Source organism: Sciurus carolinensis, chromosome 11 (genome assembly GCF_902686445.1).
Source record: "Sciurus carolinensis chromosome 11, mSciCar1.2, whole genome shotgun sequence".
Lineage (NCBI taxonomy): Eukaryota > Metazoa > Chordata > Mammalia > Rodentia > Sciuridae > Sciurus > Sciurus carolinensis.
In genome coordinates, this window is record NC_062223.1 from 59,317,508 (window position 1) to 59,341,744 (window position 24,237).

The window sequence follows — 24,237 nt, forward strand, 5'->3', positions numbered from 1 at the left end:
ACCTCATAGTGGAGGGAAGTGAGCGGGGATAGGGGAGGGAGAGAAAGAAAGAGATGGAAAGAAAGAGACATACATACATACACACACCAGGGTCCCACAGTCAATTCAAGGACACTCCCTAATCAATGACTGGAAGACCTACCACTGAGGACTAAGCCTTTAACAATGCGCCTTTGGAGAACATTCCAGATCTAAACTATAGCAACAGTCCTATTATAAATGGGTGAACCTGGATTCCCAGATAGATGCTTTGTCTCTTTAATTTGTTCCTTTCCTCCTCCTTATCACCTAAATTAAGATGTTCTTTTCTCTCTGCCATCTCTTCGTGGGAATTGTCATCCACGTCCATGACTTCAATTCTTATTTCAGATGACTCCTATATTTGCAATTTTAAACCCTGAGATCTTTCTTAAAATTTTGCCTCTTAATTTCAACTGCCTGCTGGATATTTCCATTTAGATGTCCCATAAGTTAGGCCAATGTTGTACAACTTCACATGGCACTATTCACATAGAATGAAATGGGCGTACAATGTGGCAGCCCTGCCAAATATTTCAAATTTGACATGTCCAGAGAGGAATGTAGAAGCACCAGCATATCGTACTCCATTAGCTCTCTCTCCCAGTAATCTTATTTCCAGTAATAGTATATTAAGGGCCATACTTCAGTTGGTTTTCCAGATTTAATCAGCTACTTTTAAAACTCTGCCTTTTTTTACATTAATAGTTAAATTGTTTATCATTTAACATATTTTATTTCAAAAGATCACCTTTTAAAACTTCAAAAAAATCATTAAAAATTTTTAAAAATGTAGGATACTGAGGTGGGAGGATCTTAAGTTTGAGGTCAGCATGGGCAACTTAACAAGACTCTCTCAAAGTAAACAAAACAACTTTAGAAACTGTATTTAATTTTCCCATTTTATACAAGGAAATAGAATTTACAACAGTAATTCATGCTATTTCAGATCTTTACATTACTTATATGTTTTAATAGCTGAAAACTTATAAGCATACCTTTGATAGTAAATAGATGTTAGCTAATCTGAAACCATTTGAAATATTGATTAGCTAGCTTATAGTTAGTCTACTCGATTGCAGGACATCTATTGTAAGTAAATCATAATAGATAGCAAAGAGCAAATTATGCATATTGTATCTGGTTATTTTCATACAACTTTGCTCACAGTGATGACTCATAGTTATTGATTTTAAGATGATATTAAAAATCACTTTATGATCAAAACACACTAAAATGAATATTAAAGGCACAATACTATAATTCACAACTTCAGAACAATGGAAATATTTAATGCTGGACTTCAGTTCTTCTAACCTCTGGATTTGTGATATTTGGTAAACCAGGAGTCCTGATTTTAAAAATGTCTTTGAAGCATCTAGGATTATATTAATGGTTACTTAATTATGAGAACTGAATGAACTGCAAGTTTGGTTCACAATTCTTTATCAGAGAATTATTCTTCTGAAAAACAGTATTCTCTTGACCTTTTAGAATAAAGCTGAGAAGCTGGTCATCATAATGCCTATATTTCTTAATCCTCATATTTTGTCATTTAGGATTATTTACAAGTAGCAATGACACACCAAAATGTGCAGAATTATTGTTAATTTTTAAGTTGACTTCCAACCTAAAAGAAGATGGGAAAAGAAAAAAATCCTGGAATTCTCTAAATGAATATATAAGTCCAATTATTAATTTCTAGAAGTGGATAAAACTAACTGTGGTCTATTTGAGTCTAGTCTTTGTCTTACCATGTAATACACATTTATAAATTTCAAGTTTGTTATTAAACTGGATAATAAACACAGTTCATGTTCTCAAAAAGGTTTTTTGTGTCAAATATACATTAAAAACTGATTTAAATTTATGTTAACAATTTTATTAGTTTAAAAACTCCATCATAGTGTTGTACTTCTTAAAAAAACCTACAGTTAGGGGTTGGGGTTATAGCTCAGTGGTAGATCTCTTGCCTGGCATGTGTGAGGCACTGGGTTAGATTCTCAGCACCACATATAAATAAATAAAATAAAGGTCCATCGACAACTAAAAAAATTAATTAAAAAGCACGTATGGCTATGAGATATAATAGAAGCCAAGCATACCTGGAATCCAGTAACTACCTTCCAGAGTTCTTAGAAGAGTTTTGATCTCATGTTTCTCATCTGAAAGATAAGCTAAATCTACTGAAGATAAACTAAATCTACTGCATTGGGTTACAGGAGAAATTATGTTGTGAGAGAACTTTGTAAAAAGAAACTTTAGGGATGGACCTAATGAGGAAGCTGAGCTTGGGTCTCTGTGAGGTTGGTTTATTGCCAGTTCACTTCTGTTCTCAGGGTGTCGTCCTTTAGGAATTCCAAATGAAAGCTATGAATGTGTAGCAGGGCTGTACTTCTTTGGGGACCTGAACTTCTACTTTTGTTCCCTTCCTTACTCTCACCCTTCCTTTCCCTCAGCTCTGTAAAATTACTAAAATTACTGCTTAGTTTCTCAGTTGCTGCCTTCAGCCCAGATTCTTGGCCTCCAAGACATTGCTCGCTAATTAGCAAGTGCTTCGAGGAGAAAAGTAGTGCCAAATATAATCTTTCAGCTTCCAGATCATGGCCCTTGAAGTTCCTGCTGCTTTGATAGCTCTCCAATGACTTAAAACAGATTTTAAAAATATTTTCTGCCAGCTTTTCTAGTTGTTTTTGGTGAGAGAATTGATTAGCAGTTAGCTAATCTTCCTGTATCAAAAGCAGAAATGGGAACTGGGTACTTCATCATTTACCTTTTTTTTTTTTTTTTTTTAGAATTTCTTTTTTTTGTCATTTTATTTGTTTTAATTAGTCACACGTGACAGTAGAATGTACTTTGATATATCATATGTAATGGAGTATAATTTCTCATTCTTCTATACATCATTCATGATACTATACATCATGTAGAATCCCACCTGTTGTACAATTATATATGTACAGAGGGTAATAATGTCTGGTTCATTCTACTATCCTTCCCTTCCCCATAGACTTTCCAAGATACAGATAATTGGTGTTCTTAGAGCAGGGAACGAAGAAAGTGTTCAAAAAGACAATCAAAATAAAAATGTGTTCACTGAAAGAATACATCATGTTCCAAAACTATGGCATATATATCATACAGCAGTAATATACATTGGGATTAAGTTATAGATCAAATATTTGAAAAGGATTCTTCAGGTATCTAATTGTATAGGCAAATAATCTATAAAGGGAGAAAAAAATCTAGAGCAACATCCAAGGACAGAAGACAGTAACTTAACTTTTTCTGAAGTAAGTTTTCTAGTTTTTTTTTTCCCAGTACTGGGGAATGAACTGGAGGTGTTCTACCATCTACCACTGAGCTATACACTCAGTACTTCTTTTTTCTTTTCTTCTTTTGAGATAGGTCTCACTAAGTTGCTGAGGCTGGCCTCAAACTTATGATTCTCCTACCTCAGCCTCCTGAGTAGCTGGGATTGCAGGTATATATCATCAAGCCCAGCAAGAATATAAAAGAACATATACCTTACAAATTATATCTAACTAGCCAGCCATTCTTCCATGTGTAAGACTAATAATAACTCTGAAATAACATACACATGATCCCTGACTTACAAGGGTTCAACTTGTGTTTTCAATCTCATGATGGTGTGAAGTTACACCTATGCAACCATGCTATTATTATTATATTTTTACTTTCAGTACCATGTTCAGTAAAGCACATGAAATAGCCAATACTTTTTTATACAGTAGGCTTTGTGATAGACAATTCTGCCCAACTGTAAGCTTATGTATGTGTTCTGAGCACATGTGAAGTGTCAGTGGGTTAGGTGGATTAAATGCACTTTTTTTTTTTTTTAGTGTAAGAGTAGGATTTATTCAAGTGTGAAAGAAACAGAACTACTGCAAGGGGAGAGAGGACCTAAGAGGTGCTACCCTTACATGCATTTTTGTCTTAGGATATTTTCAACTTAGCATGGGTTTATCCAGTGTGACTCTACCGCAAGAAAGAGACATCTGTACTTCTAATTGTAATGGCAAGGGGGAACTACCCCTTCTTCCCCACCCCCAATTCATACCTGGAGTCACACTAGAGGAACTTGTACCTTCTTGAAAAGGCCGGTACACTTCTGACTTCCTTGCTCTGTCCTCCCCAGGGGGTTCTGGCAATTTACCCAAGTGGTAGCACTGGAAGGTAGGCTTGCCCTGACTTTCTTATCCTCTCCTGTGACAGTCCAGGGTGCACACCTTCTCTGCTCCTCTGGGAGACAAGCTTACCTGAGCAGGTGTGTCCCTGCAGGAACACAGGACCTGCAGTTCTGAGTTTTCTTCTGGGAGTGAAGTAGTCCATCATTTACCTTTGAGGATTGGTTTTCTCCACTACAAAATAATTATCCCAACAATACTCATATTCATATTATTGGAAGGATCAAGTAAAATTATAAAATGGAAAAAAATTTCTAACCTGTATAGTACAGAAATATAGTCTGTGTGATTCCAAGGACTTGATACTTTCCTCTTAGGGGAGATGAGCCATCTCAAAGTGATTCTGTCAAGGAATTTAAATCTATTCCCATTCAAGAACTGCAACCCAACCTAGCTGCACCTGGGAAGAACTCCCTAGGGGCACGTACAAAGTTGAAATAGTTGCTACATCTCAACACTTCTAATAAACTGTAGTAATGTATATAACATAACTGTAGGTTAGGTAAGTATCGATGCATGTACATTCGTGGGGTAAAATTAGAAAATAAATGTACTCTTCTAGACTCTACTAAAAACTGGTTTTGTAGGTAGTTCTTCTTTGCACCTTTGGATTTCAAGTTACTGCCTCCACTTTGTTGCTTGCAGATTAAAAACAAAATCCTTAGCCCCCTACCCTTTTACACACACACACACACACACACACACACACACACATACATTCATATTTTAAAAGTCCAGTCCCGTGTAAAAATTGAAAACATCAAATTTTAGGTTAAAGCTTTTTTCCTTCCTCTAGAATTGAAAACAGAATTCATTAGTTTCTTCATTTCCTTATTCCTCCTTCCCCACTCAGAAGGATGCCTCAGACTCCTCTAGGTTTGGAGAAAGGTAGTGGGGAGGAGGGGTAAGGAATAGAAACGTTCTTTTTGGCCTGATGCTGTTGTGAGCTAGTCTCAAAATTTTCTGTACTTGGTGAATATTTAGCACTGATTCGCTCTCTTGCGGTGCTTTGGAAGAAAAAACAGGATCTCCGTGTGAGTAAATGTATCTCTCTGAGAGGGCTACTGAATTCATCCCCATCAGCCACTGGGAAGCTGGTGGCCAGCTCTCCTATGGGTGTCATTTCACACCTCTGAAAATTTCCTTGGACAGGGGCTGAGACTGTTTCCTATCCCATTTTCGCATGCTCAGGCAACATTCTAATCGGAGATACTCAGATGTTCTTTTTTTGTTTTGTGTTGGAGATGAGGGTCTCACTCTGTTGCCCAGGTTGGATGAACTCCTGGGCTGAAGTAATCTTCTGGCCTCATCTTCCCAAGTAGGTGGGACTGCAGCTGAGCACCTGGTTTTGTATCCTGAATAACTCTGTATGTGAAAAACCTCCCGAGGCATCAGTTTCTTTTTGCTCATCTATCAGAGCTATTATTGACCATAACACATTGGGTTTCTCAGCATGAACTGAACAGCAGCCAGCCCAATCTGGAGGAATACACACCAAACTTTCTTAGTGGTCCTGCTAAAATAACTTTCCTTGAACATGAGATGGGCGGGACTCACACCACATTGATAGCTGTGGCCAAATACCTTATTAGAATTCTCTCCATCTCCCTAACCTTTCTTAGACTGGAAGTCACACATTGGTTTCTGAACACCTGTTTTGCAGTTCTGCTTTGACCATCTTCCACCTTTATCACGTGGGAGTATTTGGCACTTATTGCTTTGGGGACTCAGCCAAAGCTGAGAGAGGAAGGGTTCAACTTTTACATTCCATTAAACATACCTGATGGGACCACTACCACCACTCAGCAAACATGGCATATAGTTTCTACACATCAAGGTCTAAAGAGAATGATGTCGACCTTGCCTCTCTAAGGTCTTATCACCATCTTTACGTTCTCAAGATGCCACAGGCTGGAATTGTAAAGGTCAGGGGTTGCCTTCGTGTGGTCTCAGGCAGAAACACCAAGGAATGGGGAGTGCAAGATCAAGAAAGGCCTGTGGAGAAGCTCACCTCTGAAACACTTTCCAGGGGCTCCCAGTCACAGGGTGGTAAGGGCAGGAGGCCTGTGTCAGCAGAGGGGCAAAAGTTACTGAATGGGATCCCATTTATTCCCAGATCCTAATTCCATATTCCTAATATGCATTGCTACGTTTTCCTTCAGGAAAATTGTACTTATTTAACTTCCACAAGCAATATGATGGTGTTTCATAAAAGTCATTTTATATGAAAATCTTTGTCGGAAGAAAGTTATCTGGTATTACCAATCAGAATTAGGGCAGGCCATGCCCAAGCAAGGAGAGTGGAAGGTTGCCCGCAGGAATAGACGCCAATCAGCCTCAGTTCAGCTGCGAGGTGAGAATCCCCGCTCCGTGCTAGGCACCGAGGACAACGAAGGACACCATACTAGTCTACTAAATCTCCCTCCCGCTTTGCAAACGCACATAAAAGCAGGCCACCACAGTTCCGCCTAAGGCACTGAACAGGACCCTTCCCTCCCCCATCAAGCGATGACACAATCCCTGCCCAGACACCCCCCTGGGCTATGCGGGACTCCTTGGAGATAAAAGGTGGAGGAGCTTTGCCAGCTGTTGAGCGTAGTGCACCTGTATGAAATTATTACTATAAATAGAGAATGCGAGGGCGGGAGAGACAAGTGGCAGGCACCCCAGAAGCCAGGGGCCCGGAATGGCCTTGGTACACTTCCAGAGTGGCGAGGCCTGGCACGGTCTGGCCAGGCGGCGACTGGTCCCTGAGATGCGAGGAACAATCGCAGGCCCCGCCTCCAGGCCCCGCCCAGTCCCTCAGCGTCGCCAGCCCCGCCCCCGCGTCGGGGTCTGCGCAGCGCCGACCCCGCCCCGTGCCAGCCCCTCCCGGAAGCGCCGGCGGAGCGTGCCCGCATGGAGCGCGAGCCACGCGCCGACTCGGAGGCCGCCCCCGCTGCGCCCGCGCTCTTCGCTTGGGTACGTGACTCCGCCCCCGGGCACGGGGCGGCCCTCGAGGCTCCCAGGCCCGCTAGTAGGGGCTGTCAGCGTGGGCGGCAATGGGGAAAGAGGGCTAAGGCCTGGCTGGGGTCTGGGTTGGAGGATTCTGGGCTGGGACTGAGGAAAGCGCGGGAGTGAAGGGTCTTCACCGGGCGACTTAGGGGCCTGCTAGTTGTGTGTGGAGACTGGAGGGGCTGAGGCGCTGCGGGAGGAACCTGCCTCCAGGTCAGGGGGTCTGATCCTCGAGAGCCTCCGGCCTGGAGAGCTCCTGGGAAGCAAGCGTGGAAGGCCGGGTGGTGAGAGGATCGCCAGGTCCCAGAGCCCTCGGGGCCACCTGTGCAGCCCATCTCCGGTTGCCTGGAGGATGGAGGCCCTTCCTTATCGCCACCGTAGCCATCGGGAGCATCCATTGGATGTGAGGCCCGCGATGTGTGCTTATTTGCGGATACTCTGCTGCGACCAGATCTTGCCAGTATTGGAGGCGTGGGAGTCTGGGCTGGCGTTGGCTTGTCGCGAGCCTTAGCGAGACAGAGCTGTGTTATGTGTGTCTGGGACTGAGGATGCTTTGTGCACGGATGTGTGTGGCATGCATGCTTGGGAGCAAAGCAGATACTGGGTCTTGTGATTCTTGGGAGTACGCATCACAGTTGTAATGGCAGGTACAATTTCTTAGTTTCCTTGGCTACAATGTAAGCGTCGTTAAGGGTGGGCACTGAGTCTGTCTTGTTCACAGTGCCTCTCTTGGTGCCTGGCACCTTGCAGGTCTCCAACAAATATTTGTTGATTAAAAAAAAAATAAATGAATGAGTACCTGTGTTTTAGCCACATGTACTGTTTTTTTGGGAAATAGGAGTGAAAGATTCCAACTCTTGTATTGGGGAGAATACATACACACATACAACACCTGTATTGGAGAGGATACATACACACGTACAACACCTGTATTGGTACTGAAATCAGCATTTATTGACTGATTAAAAAAATAATTATCAGTATATGCTTTGTACTTGTTGAATGTAAGGCTGCAGTTTGGCAGAAGAGAGTGGATGATGTGGCCTGTATGACTGACCTCTTTAAGGTGGCACTTGAGCTGGGGATGGAGATGGAGATAATCTGCAGTTCCTGGCTTTTTCCAATCAGGAGACTGGTGTCTGTGAACAGAGGAAACATTTAATAGAAAAAGTCTTTCATATATATTCTTGAATGTATTGAAACAAAATTACTGTTGAAATTCTCCCAGCTCCTGTGCTTGGAGGCCTGATGGTGTGTTCTTCCTGTTTTGAAATCTGTGTGTGCATGTATCAATCTGCCTGGGCTGCAATAACAAAATATCACTTACTGGGGGTTTAATAGAAATATATTTTCTCACAGTACTGGAGGTTCCAAGTTAAAGATCAAGGTGTCAGCAGTTTTGGTTTCTCCTAAGGTCTAGTGTGACTTTTTCTTTGTGAGCATTGCAGGTGTCTCTCATAATACCAGTCATACTGGGTTAGGGTCCCACCCTTATGACCTCATCATTTAGCCTTATTAACCTCTTGAAGTGTCTTGCCTCCAAATACAGTCATATTATGAGGTATTAAAGATTAGGGCTTCAACATAAGACTTTTAGGGAACACAGTTCAGTCCATTACAGGGGATTTACTTCTTGAGGGGTGGGAGAGAGAGAGAGAGAAGGGGAGGGAGGGAGGGAGGAGAGGAGTGGGTTGTGTTTGGAATGCAAGGAAGGGATGCAAATAAAGATGGAATTGAATTTTCCTTCATTTTGCTTTAGCTTGGATTTAGGGCCTCTTGCTACATTTTACAAAAACTGGTGCCATAATTTGGAACTCCAGAAGGCTCATGTCTCACTTTTCTCTCATGTTCAGCAGTCTACAAGTCTGGTAATGGGATAGCCACTGAGATTTGGGACTGACTGGGGAATCCTGTGCCTGTGCATTACACTTCATACTGTACTACAGTCTTCGATCTGACCTTCCTAGGTGGGGCCCTATAGAACGTTATATTCACTAACTGTATAAATAATGTACATCTTTTCTAGGCCAGCACAGTTTCAGATGCAGGGGAAATAGTGTGCAAAACAAATAGTGGCGAAGGTAGACAGTAAATAAGTAAACATATGTTGAAAAGTCATATTTAAAAAAGCAAAAAAGAGGAGATAAAGTACTGTTTTAGATAGGGTTACATAGTTGGCCTCTTTTTTTTTTTTTTTTTTTTTTTTTTTTTTTTTTTTACCTAATAGACACAGTCTATCGAAAGGAGTGTGAAATCTGACTTGTTGCCTACCCACCAGTATAATATGGAAAGTTACTTAAACTTCCTGAGCCTTAGTTTCTTTGTCTGTAAAATGAGAGTGATAATATCCTTATCCTTAGCTGTTGTGAGAGTTAAAAGTGAATGCCCAGTATGCAGAATATTCATTAGTTGGAGTTCATATTGCTCCTGAGGGCCTCTGGGACCTGTGCTCTTCTCCCATCTTGGAGTCCTTGCAGCCCAGGATCGCTGTGAAGATTTTGTTTTATGTTTTGCATGCATTATTGTAAATCACTTTTCCTCATTTAGGAGACTTCAAAAACAAACATTTAGAAGGAAGGAGCAATGTGGAATAGGTAACTTGAAGAAATTACAAGTTTCTGAAATTTAATAATATTCTCCCTATAGGTCCATATCCCTTATCTTTAATTCTGAAAACCCAAAACTTATTGCACATAAAGCTATTTATATTCTGCAAAAGTATTACTGTTTTGCTTATGGAATGTTGCCCTAGAACTTTGTAGCGGAAAATATGTAGTGTATGTATATATATATATATATATATATATATATATATATATACATACACACACACACACACACCATATTACTTTTCTAAAACCTGTAAAAGTTTTTACTGAAGTATATCTAACTGTGAGGGATTCAGATGAGGGATTATGGAATTACATTGTATTATAACAACGTAGATATATGGCCTACCAAGGAAAGCTCTGTTCCCTCATAGGAATCTTACCATGTTAATCTTGGAGTCACAAATTATTGTACTTCGAAAGACCCTTGGAGATCACTGTCAATCTTTTTCATTGTACAAATGAAGGAACAAATCCTTGCTTGAAAGAACAAAATCCTTAGCTAACTTTGATTACAGAAAGTTGTTGCCAGTTTTCCAGTGAAGGTATGAGGAAAAAAAATCAAGAACAAGTTCCAGAGTATCTCCTGCCCAGTTTGTTCTCATCTCCCCCTTATTTTACTTTCTTTGGCTTCCTTAGGTAATTAGTTTTTATCAAAAGGAAGCCCTAGGCTGTCTCCCAAAAGCAAAAGGTGGGTGTGGGAGCTTTGGAAGGGAAAGGTGAAGATTATCACTGGATAAGTTGTAGATGCAAAGAATCTCTCTTAAAATGGAAATTATGGTGTCCTGAGGTGAGGGCTGATGTGTTAATGAGGGTTGCATATAAGAACCTACATTTTAAGAATTAGTGAACTGTAACTGTTGTAGGCTCTAAGAGGATAGATATCAAGGCAAGGAAAAATGGGATAGGTAAATAGACATTGACAATATGGTTCTTATATTTTTTTCATCCTTGGCTTATTTTTATCCTTAGGGTGCAAATAGCTATGGGCAACTTGGCCTTGGCCATAAGGAAGATGTGCTTTTGCCCCAGCAGCTGAATGACTTCTGTAAACCTGAGTGTGTCAGGATGATCACGGGAGGCGGGGGCCACTCTGCAATTGTCACAGGTGATTTCCTTCAAAAGTAGATAGCTACTCTTATTTACACATTTTCACCTAGGCTGTTATGTTGTCATCTCTCATCCTTTTGTATATTGCAGAGGAAAACATTTTTCTGAAAGAGCCAAATTACCATTGGAGAATCCTAGATGGTTAGAGCTAGAAGAACTTTAGAGATCTTCTGGGCCACCTCAGACCCACCATGTTATACAAATGAGGTTCAGGGAGGAAAACTAATTGCTTGAAATCACAGGCTGATTAGTGACAGAGTTGAACATGTATTATGTTTTATACCATATATTACTTTTTAACTTTCACATGAGAAATCATTGCAGTTAGATTGAATATTTCTTGAGCGCAAGAATCTTGTTAGATCTAAGATAGTACTTAACAAGTACTATAAGTGTTATAGTATGGCAGGGCATTTGTAGCTGGTTCAGAATATGAGCTTGGAATCAAACTACCTAGCTTCAAATCCAAGTTCTATGATTGATTAACTGTGTGGCCTTGGGCAGATACTCTTTCTGAGCTTTATTTTCCTCATCTGTTATATGGGGGTGGGTTAACAGTGGTGAATTAGGAGAATCAGTGAATTAACAGGGCTGCATTATAAATTTCACACTTTTGTCTTCATGGACCCTTTCTTCTACAAATAAATATTAAAAATTACATTTTATAAAAAATATATTTTATAATAGTATTTGTGTAAAGATGAACATAACCCCGACTGGATTTTGTATTACATATGCATTACTATTATATAATTTTTCTTCATTTTAAAACAATTTGAAATTAAATTATTCTCATGGGCTTCTAAAAGTATTGTAGACCCTAGATCCTGTGTCTAAAGGATGAATTGACCTCATACATAAAGCTCCTAGACCGTCCCTGGCACATTTTTACTATTGAATGAACATTGGCCTTCTTGTTATAGTTGCTGCTCCATTTTGAGATTGATTGACCTCTGCTCCAAGACGTGGAGTTTCCATTTGGATATTAGATTTGAGGTCCTTGGCCCTGTGTTGTTTGGCTCTAGAACATGCATGGGTTATTAATGTTTTTTGGGTGAGAAAGTTATTTATCTGTGACTTCAGGTAGTGAATCCCCTTTGCTTACTTTGGTAGTTGTGATTTCTCCTGTGCACCCAAACCTTTATTTTGCAGATGGAGGAGGTCTTTTTGTTTGTGGCCTGAACAAAGATGGGCAACTGGGACTTGGTCACACAGAGGATGTTCTGTATTTTACCCTCTGCAAATCCCTTCTTGGCTGTCCTGTCCAACAGGTGGCCTGTGGCTGGGATTTTACCATTATACTCACAGGTAAGTTCACTCCTAGGTAAATCTTTATGACTATAAATACTTTGGGTGAGAATAGTGTGGCAGTAGTGACTGCTGATAAAATGAAAACCTCTTTATTCAAATATTCTCTCTGGTTGCCAAGGAAAGTTGCAGAGTACCTTTACAAAGAGAGTTTGAATGGTAAAAGAATTTGAAATTGGGTTGAAAAACTTTTTCAAAAGACTGGGAAGGGACTAGATCACCTTTGGTGGCCACTTCCTGTCACAAACATTCTTGGTAGGTGTGTGCCTGGGCTAACTGGTCAGAAGTGCCAGTTAAGGGTTATGAGGAAGTGGAGAGTGTTTCAGCAGTGATGGCAGCTTCTACACACACACACACACACACACACACACACACACACACACACACACACAGATATGGTTGGACAGAACTTTTGGTCTCTGAAGCCAGAGGACAATAGAATGTAGAGGGGGTATGGTCAAAGGGTTAATAAAATAATGCTCATGGGAGCAACTGGTGGTGGTAACTTTGTCAGGTATCTTCTCCTTTAAAACAGTTTTGACTTCTTTGTTCAGCTTTGCCCTTTGTAGCTGGACATTCTGGATTTAAAGAACCACCTATAATTTCTGACCTTTGTTTTAGTCCTCTGGCACAGGCATCTTCTGACCATGTTATTCTACTGCCCTTGTGGATGATCACTTGCATTATGTATATCCCAAGCTTTTTTAGCATATGATCTTCTATAACTGTTCCCTACTTATCTCTGTTGTCTCTCATTCTCCACAATTCCTATACTTTTCTTTTTAGTACTACTAAACAAATGCATGCTTTTCTTTCTGTTTGGAACAACTGTGCTAGTCTGTCTGATGAACTTATCCCATCTTTTATGACCCTGCTGCTCAGGTGTCACCATTTTGCTTTTGTAGAGGGGTTCCATAATATGTGTTGAATTTGACAGTATTTATTAGAATCCAGATAGAAAGCTGAGGATGTAACATCGCGGTAGAGTGCTTGCCTACCATGGGAGAGGCCCTAGGTTTGATCAGCAACACACACATCACATATGCATCCTTATATATGTAGAATTCTAAATAGTAGCTATTGTTTGCTGTTGTTTATGAAGTTCTTATTATGTGCTTGTGCCAGGGTTGTAGGAGTTGATAGATAATGCTGTTTCCTGCTCACATTTGGAACCAATTGTGAGACAGGGCAGTCAGAGTTGGAGATCCAAATATCAGCTTTTTACTGATAAGGCCTAAGGTGGGAGATAGGGTTAATTATGAGTCCAAGTGGTTCTTACTTACTCTCCCACCCCCAATCCTATGCCTTTCCTATAGGGTAAACCCTTACTGTATGTCAGCTTAGAATGCCTGAGAGGAAGGTGCCAAACCATACATGTCCTGTCCTTTTCCCAAAATCACTTTTGGTTAGGTGATCTCTTGTCTCTAGAAGGCAGTGATTTTGGGCAGTGGCCAGGAGAAAGGTCTGGAATGTTATAATAATTGTTTTAGTCAGATTTTACATGGTTTGTTTTTGGTTTTGGTTTTTTTTGGTGGTGCAGGGAATTGAACCCAGGGCCTTGTGCATGCGAGGCAAGCACTCTATCAACTGAGCTATATCCCCAGATTTTGCATTGTTGTGACCAAAATACCAGAAAGAGCAACTTAAAGAAGGAAAAGTTTATTTGGGGCTTGCAGTTTTAGAGGTTTCAGTTGATTGATGGCCAACTCCATTGCCTTGGGCCTAAGGTGAGGCAGCACATCATGGGGAAAGGTCCCAGTGGAGGAAAAGTGCTCAATTCATGGTGGGATCAGGAAGTGGGGAGTGGGGGAAGGGAAGGAGGGAGGGGCTACAGGGAAGATACATCCTCCCAGCAAATGCCCCCAGTGATCTACCTTCTCTAGCTTTGCCCACCTGCCTACATTTACCACCCAGTTATTCAAACTCGAATGGACTGATTAGGTCTCACTTCATAATTGACTTGTTTCACCTCTGAATATTCCTTCATTAACAGGAGATTTTGGGGGTCACCTCATATTCAAACCATAACATTCTGCCCCATGGCCTCCAAAAGTTCAGGTCCATCTGGCAATGTAAAATGCATTTAATTCATCTCCCATAGTCTTAACACTTTTATCATTACCCAAAAGCCCAAGTCCAAAGTCTCATCTGAGACTCAAGACTGTGAGCCTCTGTAAAAATCAAAAGCAAGTTTGTCCAATATATAGTGGCACAGAGTTAACAGTCCCATTTCAAAAGGGAGAAGTAGAAGCCTAGAAGGAAGTGTTGAGGTCAGAACAAGATTGAAACCCAGCTGGGCAAACTGGTTCCATAACCCTGCCTATAACTACGTACAGCATCTAGGATCCACATTTGTATGATGTGCTCTTCAAAGGGCTTGGGAAGTTCCTTCCTTGCCAGTTTAGTGCACATGGGCTCTCTTTTAGCCTGACTTTCTCTGCAACCAGTGGCATGTTTTTGACAGTCCATCTTACTGACTTCTCTTAATTCCTGGGGTCTGCTCTCCAGCTTTGACTTCACCTTCACATATCACCCTCTCAGGGGGTACACACAGGGGCCATGACCCTGCTGTATTTTACCTGGCTTCTCGGGCCTTCCTTTGAAAACTTGGGGGAAGCCTACATGACCCCTTAACTGAAGCATCCTGTATTCTTGCAGAAGCAACACCATGTGGATGATGCCAAGGTCTGTCACTGGCTCAAGCAGTACTTGGCCCCCCTGGTATCATGGCCTCTGTGACCTTTGAGTGCATTTGTGGCTCAGCATAGTGAAACAATTTCCGAGGCTCCCCTGTGTAAGCAGGGTGCTCCCATGATCTCTTTGTAAAGTAATTTTCCCATCTAGACTCTTGAACCTGTAATGCGCCTGGTCTTGCAAATTCTTGAGATATCCTCAAAACTTCTTTCCTATGGTCTCTTTGCAAAAGGACTTAGCATTCTTTAAGGGCATTAATCTCTTCAACAAGCACACCTTCCTTGACCATAGCTTTACATGCACTTTTCTGGCCAAACTGAAAATTTTTAAAATCCTTTGGCTCTGTTTTCTCCCATTCCTCACAGTAAACCTGGCTAAAAGCTGCCAGCAATATCTGTGTCACTGACCAAATACTGTGTTGCCTTGAAATTTCTTCTGCCAGATAATTAGTCCATCACTTTTAAATTTGGCCTCACACAGTCTCAGGACATGGGTAAAATGTAACCAAATTTTTAATCAGAATATAATATGAGTGGCCTCTATTCCAATTTCTGAGAGTCCTGATTTCTCTCTGAAACCTAGTGAACACAGTCCATGTTCCTTTTGGGATTCTGGTCTTCTGAGATCCTACTAGAATCACTGATTAAACTCTGCTTATAATATTCTAAAGATTTTCCAGCTTTCATTTTTTTTTTAAAAATATTTTTTTAGTTGTTGATAGACCTTTATTTATTATATATGCAGTGCTGAAAATTGCACCCAGTGCCTCACATATGCTAGGCAAGCACTGTACCACTGAACCACAACCCCAGCCCCAGCTTGCATCTCTAATCTTCAAAATTCCTCCTGCAAACCATCTCCAAAGGCTTTTGAACCACATGGTCAGGTTACTCACAGCAATGACCCCACTTCTTAGTACTGATTTCTGTTTAGTCAGCTTTTGCACTGCTGTTGTAAAAAACACTCACCTGTCCAAACCCAAAGAATGGACTGAGAGCAGAAGGTATAGAGAAAGCAAAGATTTAATGACAGTCTTGTAAATCAGGTCTGTGAGCAGGCAGACTCAGAGCCATTACAATCAGCATTTTATTCCCTACTGTGCATTGCCTGTCCCCCTGTTCCTCATTGACTGAGTACTATGTGGTATACAGTCTTCCTGAATGTTGCCTACATTTTACTGTTTCCTATCGATTTATTTAAATAAATGTACCTTTAGTTGTCCCCACCTCCCTTTGTTCTCTTATGGCAGGAAGGCCTTTTCGGGTTGAGTGTATTTTGGCACATATATAGTTTATCTTTGTTGGTCAGGCCGAACCCTTCCCCTTACCTTCTGTTTGTCAAGGGGCTGTGAATTTGTCCTACTCTGGTTAAACTACTTTTAACTTTCCGCTCTGCTCTCCCCTCTAGCAGTTTTTCTTATATCTCAAATAATTTTACATTTTAGGCTGAATATTGTATTCTGAAAATGGACCATTGGACTTCCATTCTGTGACCAAAATACCTGACAAGAATAACTTAGAGGAGGAAAAGTTTATTTTGGGTTCATGGTTTCAGAGGTCTCAGTTTATAGACAACTGATTTCATTGCTCTGGGCCTAAGGCAAGGCAGTGCATAGGTGGCAGACCCAGTAGAAGAAAACTGCTCTGCTCATGGTGGGATCAGGAAACAGAGAGAGAAAAAGGGTGGTGTGGAGGGAGAGGGAGAAGGAGAGGAAAGGGCCTGCAGGGAAGATACATCCTTCCGTGGAATCTCCCAGTGACCTATCTCCTCCAGTCATGCCCATCTGTCTATAGGTACCACCCAGTCATTCAAACTAGGATGGACTGATTAAGTTATAGCTCTCTTAATAATTAAATCAGTTAACCTCTGAATTTTCCTGTATTAACAGGAGATTTTGGTGGATACCTCATATCTAAACCATGATAATGATGGAAATACTGTCACATGGAAACTTGAAAAGTGGAAAATAAGTATCTTCCCATTCTAGTACTAGGTGCTGGGCTGTGTTCTGCACAGATAATCTGCCATTAATGATAAAGTGTAATAGACAATCTATGTAGACACTTTACCAGTGCCCAGTACTTTCACTCCTAGAAGAAATTTGATCTGAATGCACTGAAGATAGCATCTCTATATCTTTTCATCCCTTTGCACTTCTTACACTTCAGTATTCACTCATTGGGTCACAAATGTCTTACTTTATAAGGCAATTTATTTGCAATTTATTTACTTGTATTTTGCAGAAAATGGTCAAGTTCTATCATGTGGATCCAATTCCTTTGGCCAGTTAGGAGTCCCTCATGGGCCTCGAAGATGTGTGGTTCCCCAGGCCATAGAGGTGAGGACATCTAACATTGCCTGTGTCCTGTTAAAGTGTTTCCAGGCTATTACAGTTATCCTTACCCATAAAAAATCCATGGGGTAGAAGAATTTGAGATGAAAATAACTATTTCTGGGAAAAAATTGGTTTGGGGAGATTGATGTTATAAACAAAAAATCAAACAAAACACTTCTGTTAGTCCTTATACACAGTCTAAAGTTTTGTAAACTAAAATAATAAAGTAATGTATCCTACAAGGATGTTAGTGACATTTTATAATTTCAAGATTAGTAATAATGGGAATTATGTGAGAGAGAGGTTCAAGATTAAAGTGACTTGCCTAGAGACATTAAGCATTATAGGCTAGTGGTGTCCAACAGAAATATAATGTTAACCCCATATGTAATTTAAAAATTTCTAGTAGCCTTGATTAAAAAAGTAAACAAAAATTAATTTTTAAATAATAGCTTTATTGAGATACCATACACATAAAATGTACCTGTTTAAAAAAGATGTAGGGGTTGCGGTTGTGGCTCAGTAGTAGTGCACTTGTCTAGCACGTATGAGGCACTGGGTTTGATCCTCAGCAACACATAAAAATAAATAAAGAAAACAAAAAAAAAGATGTAGAATTCAGTGGATTTTGGTATGGTCTAGATATGAGCAACTGTTACCATAACATAATTTTAGAACATTTTCATCACTATCAAAAGAAACTACTTAATAGCAGTCACTTCCCATTCTTCTGTCCTTCAGCCGCTGGTGACCACTGAACTACTTTATTTCTGTATGGATTTGCCTGTTGTGGTTATTTCATATAAATGTAATTGTACCATAGTTGACCTTTTGCATCTGGCTTCTTTCTGTTCATGTGATGTTTTCAAGTTTTATTCATGTTGCAGCATGCAAGTGAAATTAACTTTAATAACTTTGAAACTAATCCAGTGCATCCAAATAATTATCATTTCAACATGTCATGATATAAAATTTATTCTTGAGATATTTTATATTCTTTATTTTGTACTAAGTCTTTGAACTTTGGTGTTCGTTTTTTACTTACAGTATGACTCAGTTTAGTCTAATCACATTTCAAGTGTTCATTGCCCCACCTGTTGATGGTGACTTCCATATTAGATAGTACAAGTATGAAAAAGAACTCTTTTTTTTTTTTTAATTTGGCTAGAGATTGAACCCACAGGCACTTAACCACTGAGCCACATTCTCAGCCCCTTTTATTTTTTATTTTGAGACAGGGTTTCGCTAAATTACTTAGGACCTCCCTTAGTTGCTGAGGCTGGCCTCAAACTTGAAATTCTTCTGCCTTAGCCTCCCAAGCTTCTGGAATTACTGGCCACACTTGGCTGAAACAGAACTCTTGACCCTAGTTCAGAACTCTTTTCATTTCATCAAACTTAAAATGTACACTTTTGTAAAGTTTATATTTTAAGTGATCGCCATAGAACTATGGAATTTTTAAAGAAAGATGCTGAAATCTAAAATAAGTTCACCACCTACTTCACTTCTGTCTAATTTTCCTAAACTCTCATTGAGAGTGGACAATCTCTTTTCATTGGAGAGCATTTGGGCCTGCTCCTGTCATCTTGTTGAATTGGGTTGCTGATCTGAGGTGTGTTATTTGGGGATAATAGTTCCCATGGTATGCATACAAGTCTAGGCTCTGTAGTCCCTGCTGTGGGAAATGTTATAGTTCCCAATTGTAAGTAGATGGCCTTGTAAGAACCTACATATGTTATAATTAATTTAGCTTAATTATAATTCATATAATTAAAGAGGACAGAGGAACAATGGTTAAAATATATTGGATGACAGAAAAATTAAAGGGAAGGTATATTCAAGTTTTATTAACAGAAAGATTTGATCTTACCCAAGGCTAATGTGACTGGGGACTCCACTGACAGAGTATAAGTCTCCAGAAGAAAGAAGGCCAGAGCTCTGTCCTCTATGCTGGCCAGACTGCATTTGGGTGTTATGTTTTATGTGGAGTTGGTGCTTAGGTCCTGGGAATAGAGGGAAATAAGTCTTGGACTTTGCCCTTGAGGTTCCTAAAGTTAAGAAAGATACTCTGTGCTTTTAAATAAACAAGTGTAACAAAGCCTCCTGGGGTCAGTGATTGATGCATTTACAGTTCCTTTAAGAGAGATAGATTGAGCAACCATGCATATTTACAGGAAAGAAACCAGGAGGGAGAGAGAATTTGAAGCTGATGGAACTGGGGATATTTTGCCTAAAGAAGAGATCTACATTAGTTATCCATTGTTACATAACAACTTACCCCAAACCCAGCAGCCTAAAACAATAATCATTATTCTATTGTTCTGAGAGTCAGAAGTCAAGGAACCATCCAGCTGGTTTTTCTCAAGGTGTCAGTCAATGTCAGCTGGTGTACATATAGTCTCTGAAGGAGAAACTGGCTGGCAAAGCCATTCCTAAGTTGTCTCATAGGCCTGTTGGCAGGAGGCTTCAGTTCTAGCCATGGGGGCCTCTCCAAAGGAATATTCAGACATGTTAGGGAGGTTTCTCCCAAGAGTGATTTGAGAGATGGAGATGCCAGGCAGAAAGTCTCCCTACCTTTTATCACCTCCTCTCTGAGTTACTCATCTCATCCTTATTCTTTTTATTAGAAGTGTGTCACTAAGTCCATCCCACACAAGAGGAGGGGAATTAAGCTCTATATCTTGAAGTGAGTAGTATCAAAGAATTTGAGGGCCTATTTTTAAAACCACCACAAGATGTCTTAGAGAGGACATGACAACTGTCTTCAAATATTTGGAAAGCATTGTCAGAAGCTATAGGCAGATAGGTTTGGCTTCACCAAAAGAGATAAATGAAACTATGCAGAGATGGAGCAGGCACTTGTGGAGGTTGTGAGCCCTGTGTCACTGGAGGTTGATGTTGGGCAGAGGTTGGATGACCACCTGCTAGGGTGTCATGGAGGAGTTTCTAGCATTGGAGAGGGATTGAACTAGATCAGAAGTGGAAAAACTAGAACACAGCTGTGTCCATTCATTTTTGTGTATTCTATATCTGTTTTCTTTACAGTATCAGAGCTGATTTGTACAACAAGAACCTTGTGACCTGTAAAGTCTAAAATATATACTATCTGGTCCTTTCTAGAAAACATTTACTAATCCCTGGACTGGATGACCTTGAAGGTCTCTCCCAGCCCTGTGAAGCGTTATGATATGATATTTTTTAAGTATTTTTTTCTTGTAAGGATAAATATAGAAGTATTTCTGGATAGACTTATTGGGAGAAGAAGACCTTAAAGCAGTCAAATACATATTGAAGACCATGCTACATTGTATTTGGGCATGAATTACATAAAATTTTATAGATGAATGATTCTGACACCTAAGTCCTTTTCTTTGTTTTGACAGCTCCTGAGGGAAAAGGTTGCTTGTGTTGCTGCTGGACTGAGGCATGCCTTAGCTGCTACAGGTGATCATTTTTCCTTTATTTTCTAATGGATGTGTTAATAAGGAGGAACTGAGCTTTAGGAGAAAAATGCTTTAAGGAGTACTTCAAAGGTCCTGCCCTGTTGTAATTCTGATTAAAAGGAGGAAGTTGGGCAGAAGTCATGCAGGAAAGCCTATAGTAGGAGGAAGGAAGGAAAAGAATTTTTTTTGTTTTTTAATTCTAGATGTGGTATTAGATTTTTCTTGATGTGATTCATTTAATTCTTACAATCAGGCAGTTATGTGAGTTGAAGTTTTACATGTGACAAAACAGAGGCCCGGAGAGGTTAAAGTGCTTGTGTAAGGTTGCACGTGGTAAGATGGGAAAAGGCAGAGCTGGGATCAAAGTCTGGGATGGTCCAAATTCCAAGGCCCACGATCTTCTCAGAGAATTGCATTGCCTTCCTAGTAGATTTTAATCTGTATTAATTTCAAAGCTTGATATGAGCTTGTTTCCTTTACCGTGAGTGGGTGATGAGACTGTATGTAAGTGAGATGGAGAGGGGAGGCAGCATGTGCATGATAAACTCGGTATCAGGCAGTATTCATTCTGTATCTGAATGATATCATTGAGATTCATTCACATTGTCACAAATGGCAGGATTTCCTTCTTTTTGTTAAGGCTGAATGATATTCCATTGTATGTGTACTGCTCTTTCTCTATCCATTCATCTGTTGATGACTGCTTTGGTTGTTTCCATATCTTGGCTTTTGTGTGCAACGCTGTAAAGAACGTGAGAGTACAGCTATTTCTCCAAGATCTTGATTTCAGTTCTTTGGGTTATATAGCCAGAAATGGAATTGCTAGATCATATGATAGTTCTATTTTTAATGTTTTGAGGAACTTCTATACTGTTTTTTGTTGCAGCTGCACTATTTTGCATTCCTAATAACAGTGTACTAGCCTCTAGTCTCTTCCTATTCTCACCAACACTCTTTTTTTAAATAATAGCTATCCTAACAGATATGAGGTGAGATCTCATTGTAGTTTTGATTTGCATTTTCCTGATCATTAATGATGTTGAATGTCTTTTCATATAAGTATTAGTCACTTATATGTCTTCTCTGGAGAAATGTCTGTCTCAATTTCCTTTGTCCTTTAAAAAAGTTTTGCTATTGAGTTGAAGAAGTTCTGTATGTTTTAGAAATTAACCCTTTATCATACAGATGACTTGCAAAACATTGATGATTGCTAGTATTATGTATTAATTTCTGTCCAGTTATAGAGTAGTATAGTTTGTATTATGTATTTGATTAACTTACTATAAATAGGCCTCTTCTCCACCACCTAATTTGTAAATATTTCTGCATGTATTTCTTTTTTATTTATTTATTTATTTATTTATTTATTTATTTTATTATTGTACACAAAAGGGATACATGTTGTTTCTCTATTTGTACATGGCGTAAAGGCATACCATTTGTGTAATCATAAATTTACATAGGGTAATGTTGTTTGATTCATTCTGTTATTTTTTTCCCTTCCTCCCACCCCTCCCACCCCTCTTTTCCCTCTATACAGTCCTTCCTTCCTCCATTCTTGCCCGCCTCCCTAAACCTAACTCTAACCCTAACACTAACTCTTCCCACCCCCCATTATGTGTCCTCATCCACTTATTAGCGATATCATTCTTCCTTTGGTTTTTTGAGATTGGCTTATCTCACTTAGCATGATATTCTCCAGTTTCATCCATTTGCCTGCAAATGCCATAATTTTATCATTCTTTATGGCTGAGTAATATTCCATTGTATATATATACCAAGTTTCTTTATCCATTCATCAGTTGAAGGACATCTAGGTTGGTTCCACAATCTGGCTATTGTGAACTGAGCAGCTGTGAACATTGATGTGGCTGTATCACTGTAATATGCTGATTTTAAATCCTTTGGGTATAGGCCCAGGAGTGGGATAGCTGGGTCAAATGGTGGTTCCTTTTCAAGTTTTCTAAGGAGTCTCCATACTGCTTTCCAGGTGGCTGCACTAATTTGCAGCATGCATTTCTAAAAGATAAGTAAGTACTCTTTTTGAAAATGTTACTATTCTACCATCATCAAACCTAAAAAAAAATGAACAATAATTCTATAATAGCAGTAAGAATCCTGTTGGTATTTAAATTCTTCTATAACATGTTTTTGTAGTTTTTTGAATCAGGATCTAAGTTAGGTCCATGTATTATAATTAGTTGATACATATTTCAAATCTCTTTAAAAATATATTTATTCCTTTTGAATATTTTATTGTGGCAAAGTACACATAACATAGATTTTACCATTTTAACCATTTTTAAGTGTAGAGTTCAGTGGTATTAAGCACATTGATATTGTTTTGCAATCATTATCACTTTTTTTTTTTTTTTTTTTGCGGTGCTGGGGATTGAACCCAGGGCCTTGTGCTTTCAAGGCAAGCACTTTACCGACTGAGCTATCTCCCCAGCCCTCATTATCACTTTTGATCTCCAGAACTTTTCTCATTTTTCAAAATTGAAACTCTGTACCCAATAATTACCTGTTCCCCACTTTACCTGCTGCCCCTGGAAACCACCATTTTATTTTATCTCTATAGTTTTAACAACTCTGTTTCTTTACATATAAATGAAATCATATAGTAGTTGTCTTCCTTGTAAGTGGCTTATTTTACTTAGTATACAGTTTTCAAGATTCATCCGTGGAATAGCATGTCAACATTTCTGTACTTTTTTTTTTTTTTTTTTTTTTTTTTTTTTAACTGTGGATTGAACTCAGGGCCACTTAACCACTGAGTTACATCCCCAGCCCTTTTTGTTTTTAATTTTGGTACAGGATCTTGCTAAGTTGCTTAGGGTCTTGCTAACTTGCTGAGGCTGACTTTGAATTTGCAATTCTCCTCTCTCAGCCTCCCGAGCTGCTGGGATTACAGGTGTGCACCACCATGCCCGGGAACGTTTCTGTACCTTTTAAGGCTAATACTCTATTGTGTATGTGTACCACACTTCGCTTATCCATTCATCTGTCAAAGTTCACTTGAGTTGCTTCCATGGTTTAGCTATTGTGAATAATGCTGGTATGAACATGAGTGTACAAATGTTGCTTCAAGATCCTACTTTCAATTCTTTTGTACATATACCTGGAAGCAGAATTGCTAGGTAACATGATAGTTCTATTTTTCACTTTTTGAGGTACTGTTGTACTGTTTTCCATAGCAGTTGCATTATTTTACATTCCTACCAGTAGTGCACAAGTGTTCTCATTTTTCCATGGGCTCACCAATACTTGTTTTCTGGGGTTCTTGTTTCGTTGGATGTAGCATCCAAATAGGTGTAAGCTGCTTTCTCAGTGTGGTTTTGATTTGCATTTCCTTAATGATTAGTGATGTTGAGCATCTTTTCATGTGTTTAATTGACCATAAATGTATCTTCTTGGAGAAAGTTCTTTGCTCATTTAAAAATTGAGTTTTGGTTTGTTTTTGGTTGAATTTTTTGGGTTTCATATATATTGTGGATATTAGTCCTTTATCAGTTATC

General features: G+C 39.5%; 1 protein-coding gene across 10 annotated transcripts in view; it reads left to right on the forward strand.

Moving 5' to 3' along the window:
- The first annotated feature begins 7,083 nt into the window (after positions 1-7,083).
- The window catches only part of Sergef (secretion regulating guanine nucleotide exchange factor), a 239,744-nt gene continuing 222,590 nt past the window's right edge, over positions 7,084-24,237 (forward strand). For 8 of the 10 annotated variants that reach the window (XM_047515902.1, XM_047515900.1, XM_047515899.1 and 5 more), the window contains exons 1-5: positions 7,084-7,187; positions 10,802-10,937; positions 12,092-12,247; positions 17,185-17,279; positions 20,660-20,720. In XM_047515902.1, the coding sequence (XP_047371858.1) occupies positions 7,125-7,187; positions 10,802-10,937; positions 12,092-12,247; positions 17,185-17,279; positions 20,660-20,720 (511 nt within the window). In that variant the 5' untranslated portion in view covers positions 7,084-7,124. Of the gene's footprint in view, positions 7,188-7,215; positions 7,624-9,073; positions 9,188-10,801; positions 10,938-12,091; positions 12,248-17,184; positions 17,280-20,659; positions 20,721-24,237 lie in introns of those variants that run through there. The other 2 variants (XM_047515905.1, XM_047515904.1) reach the window with 2 other exon arrangements.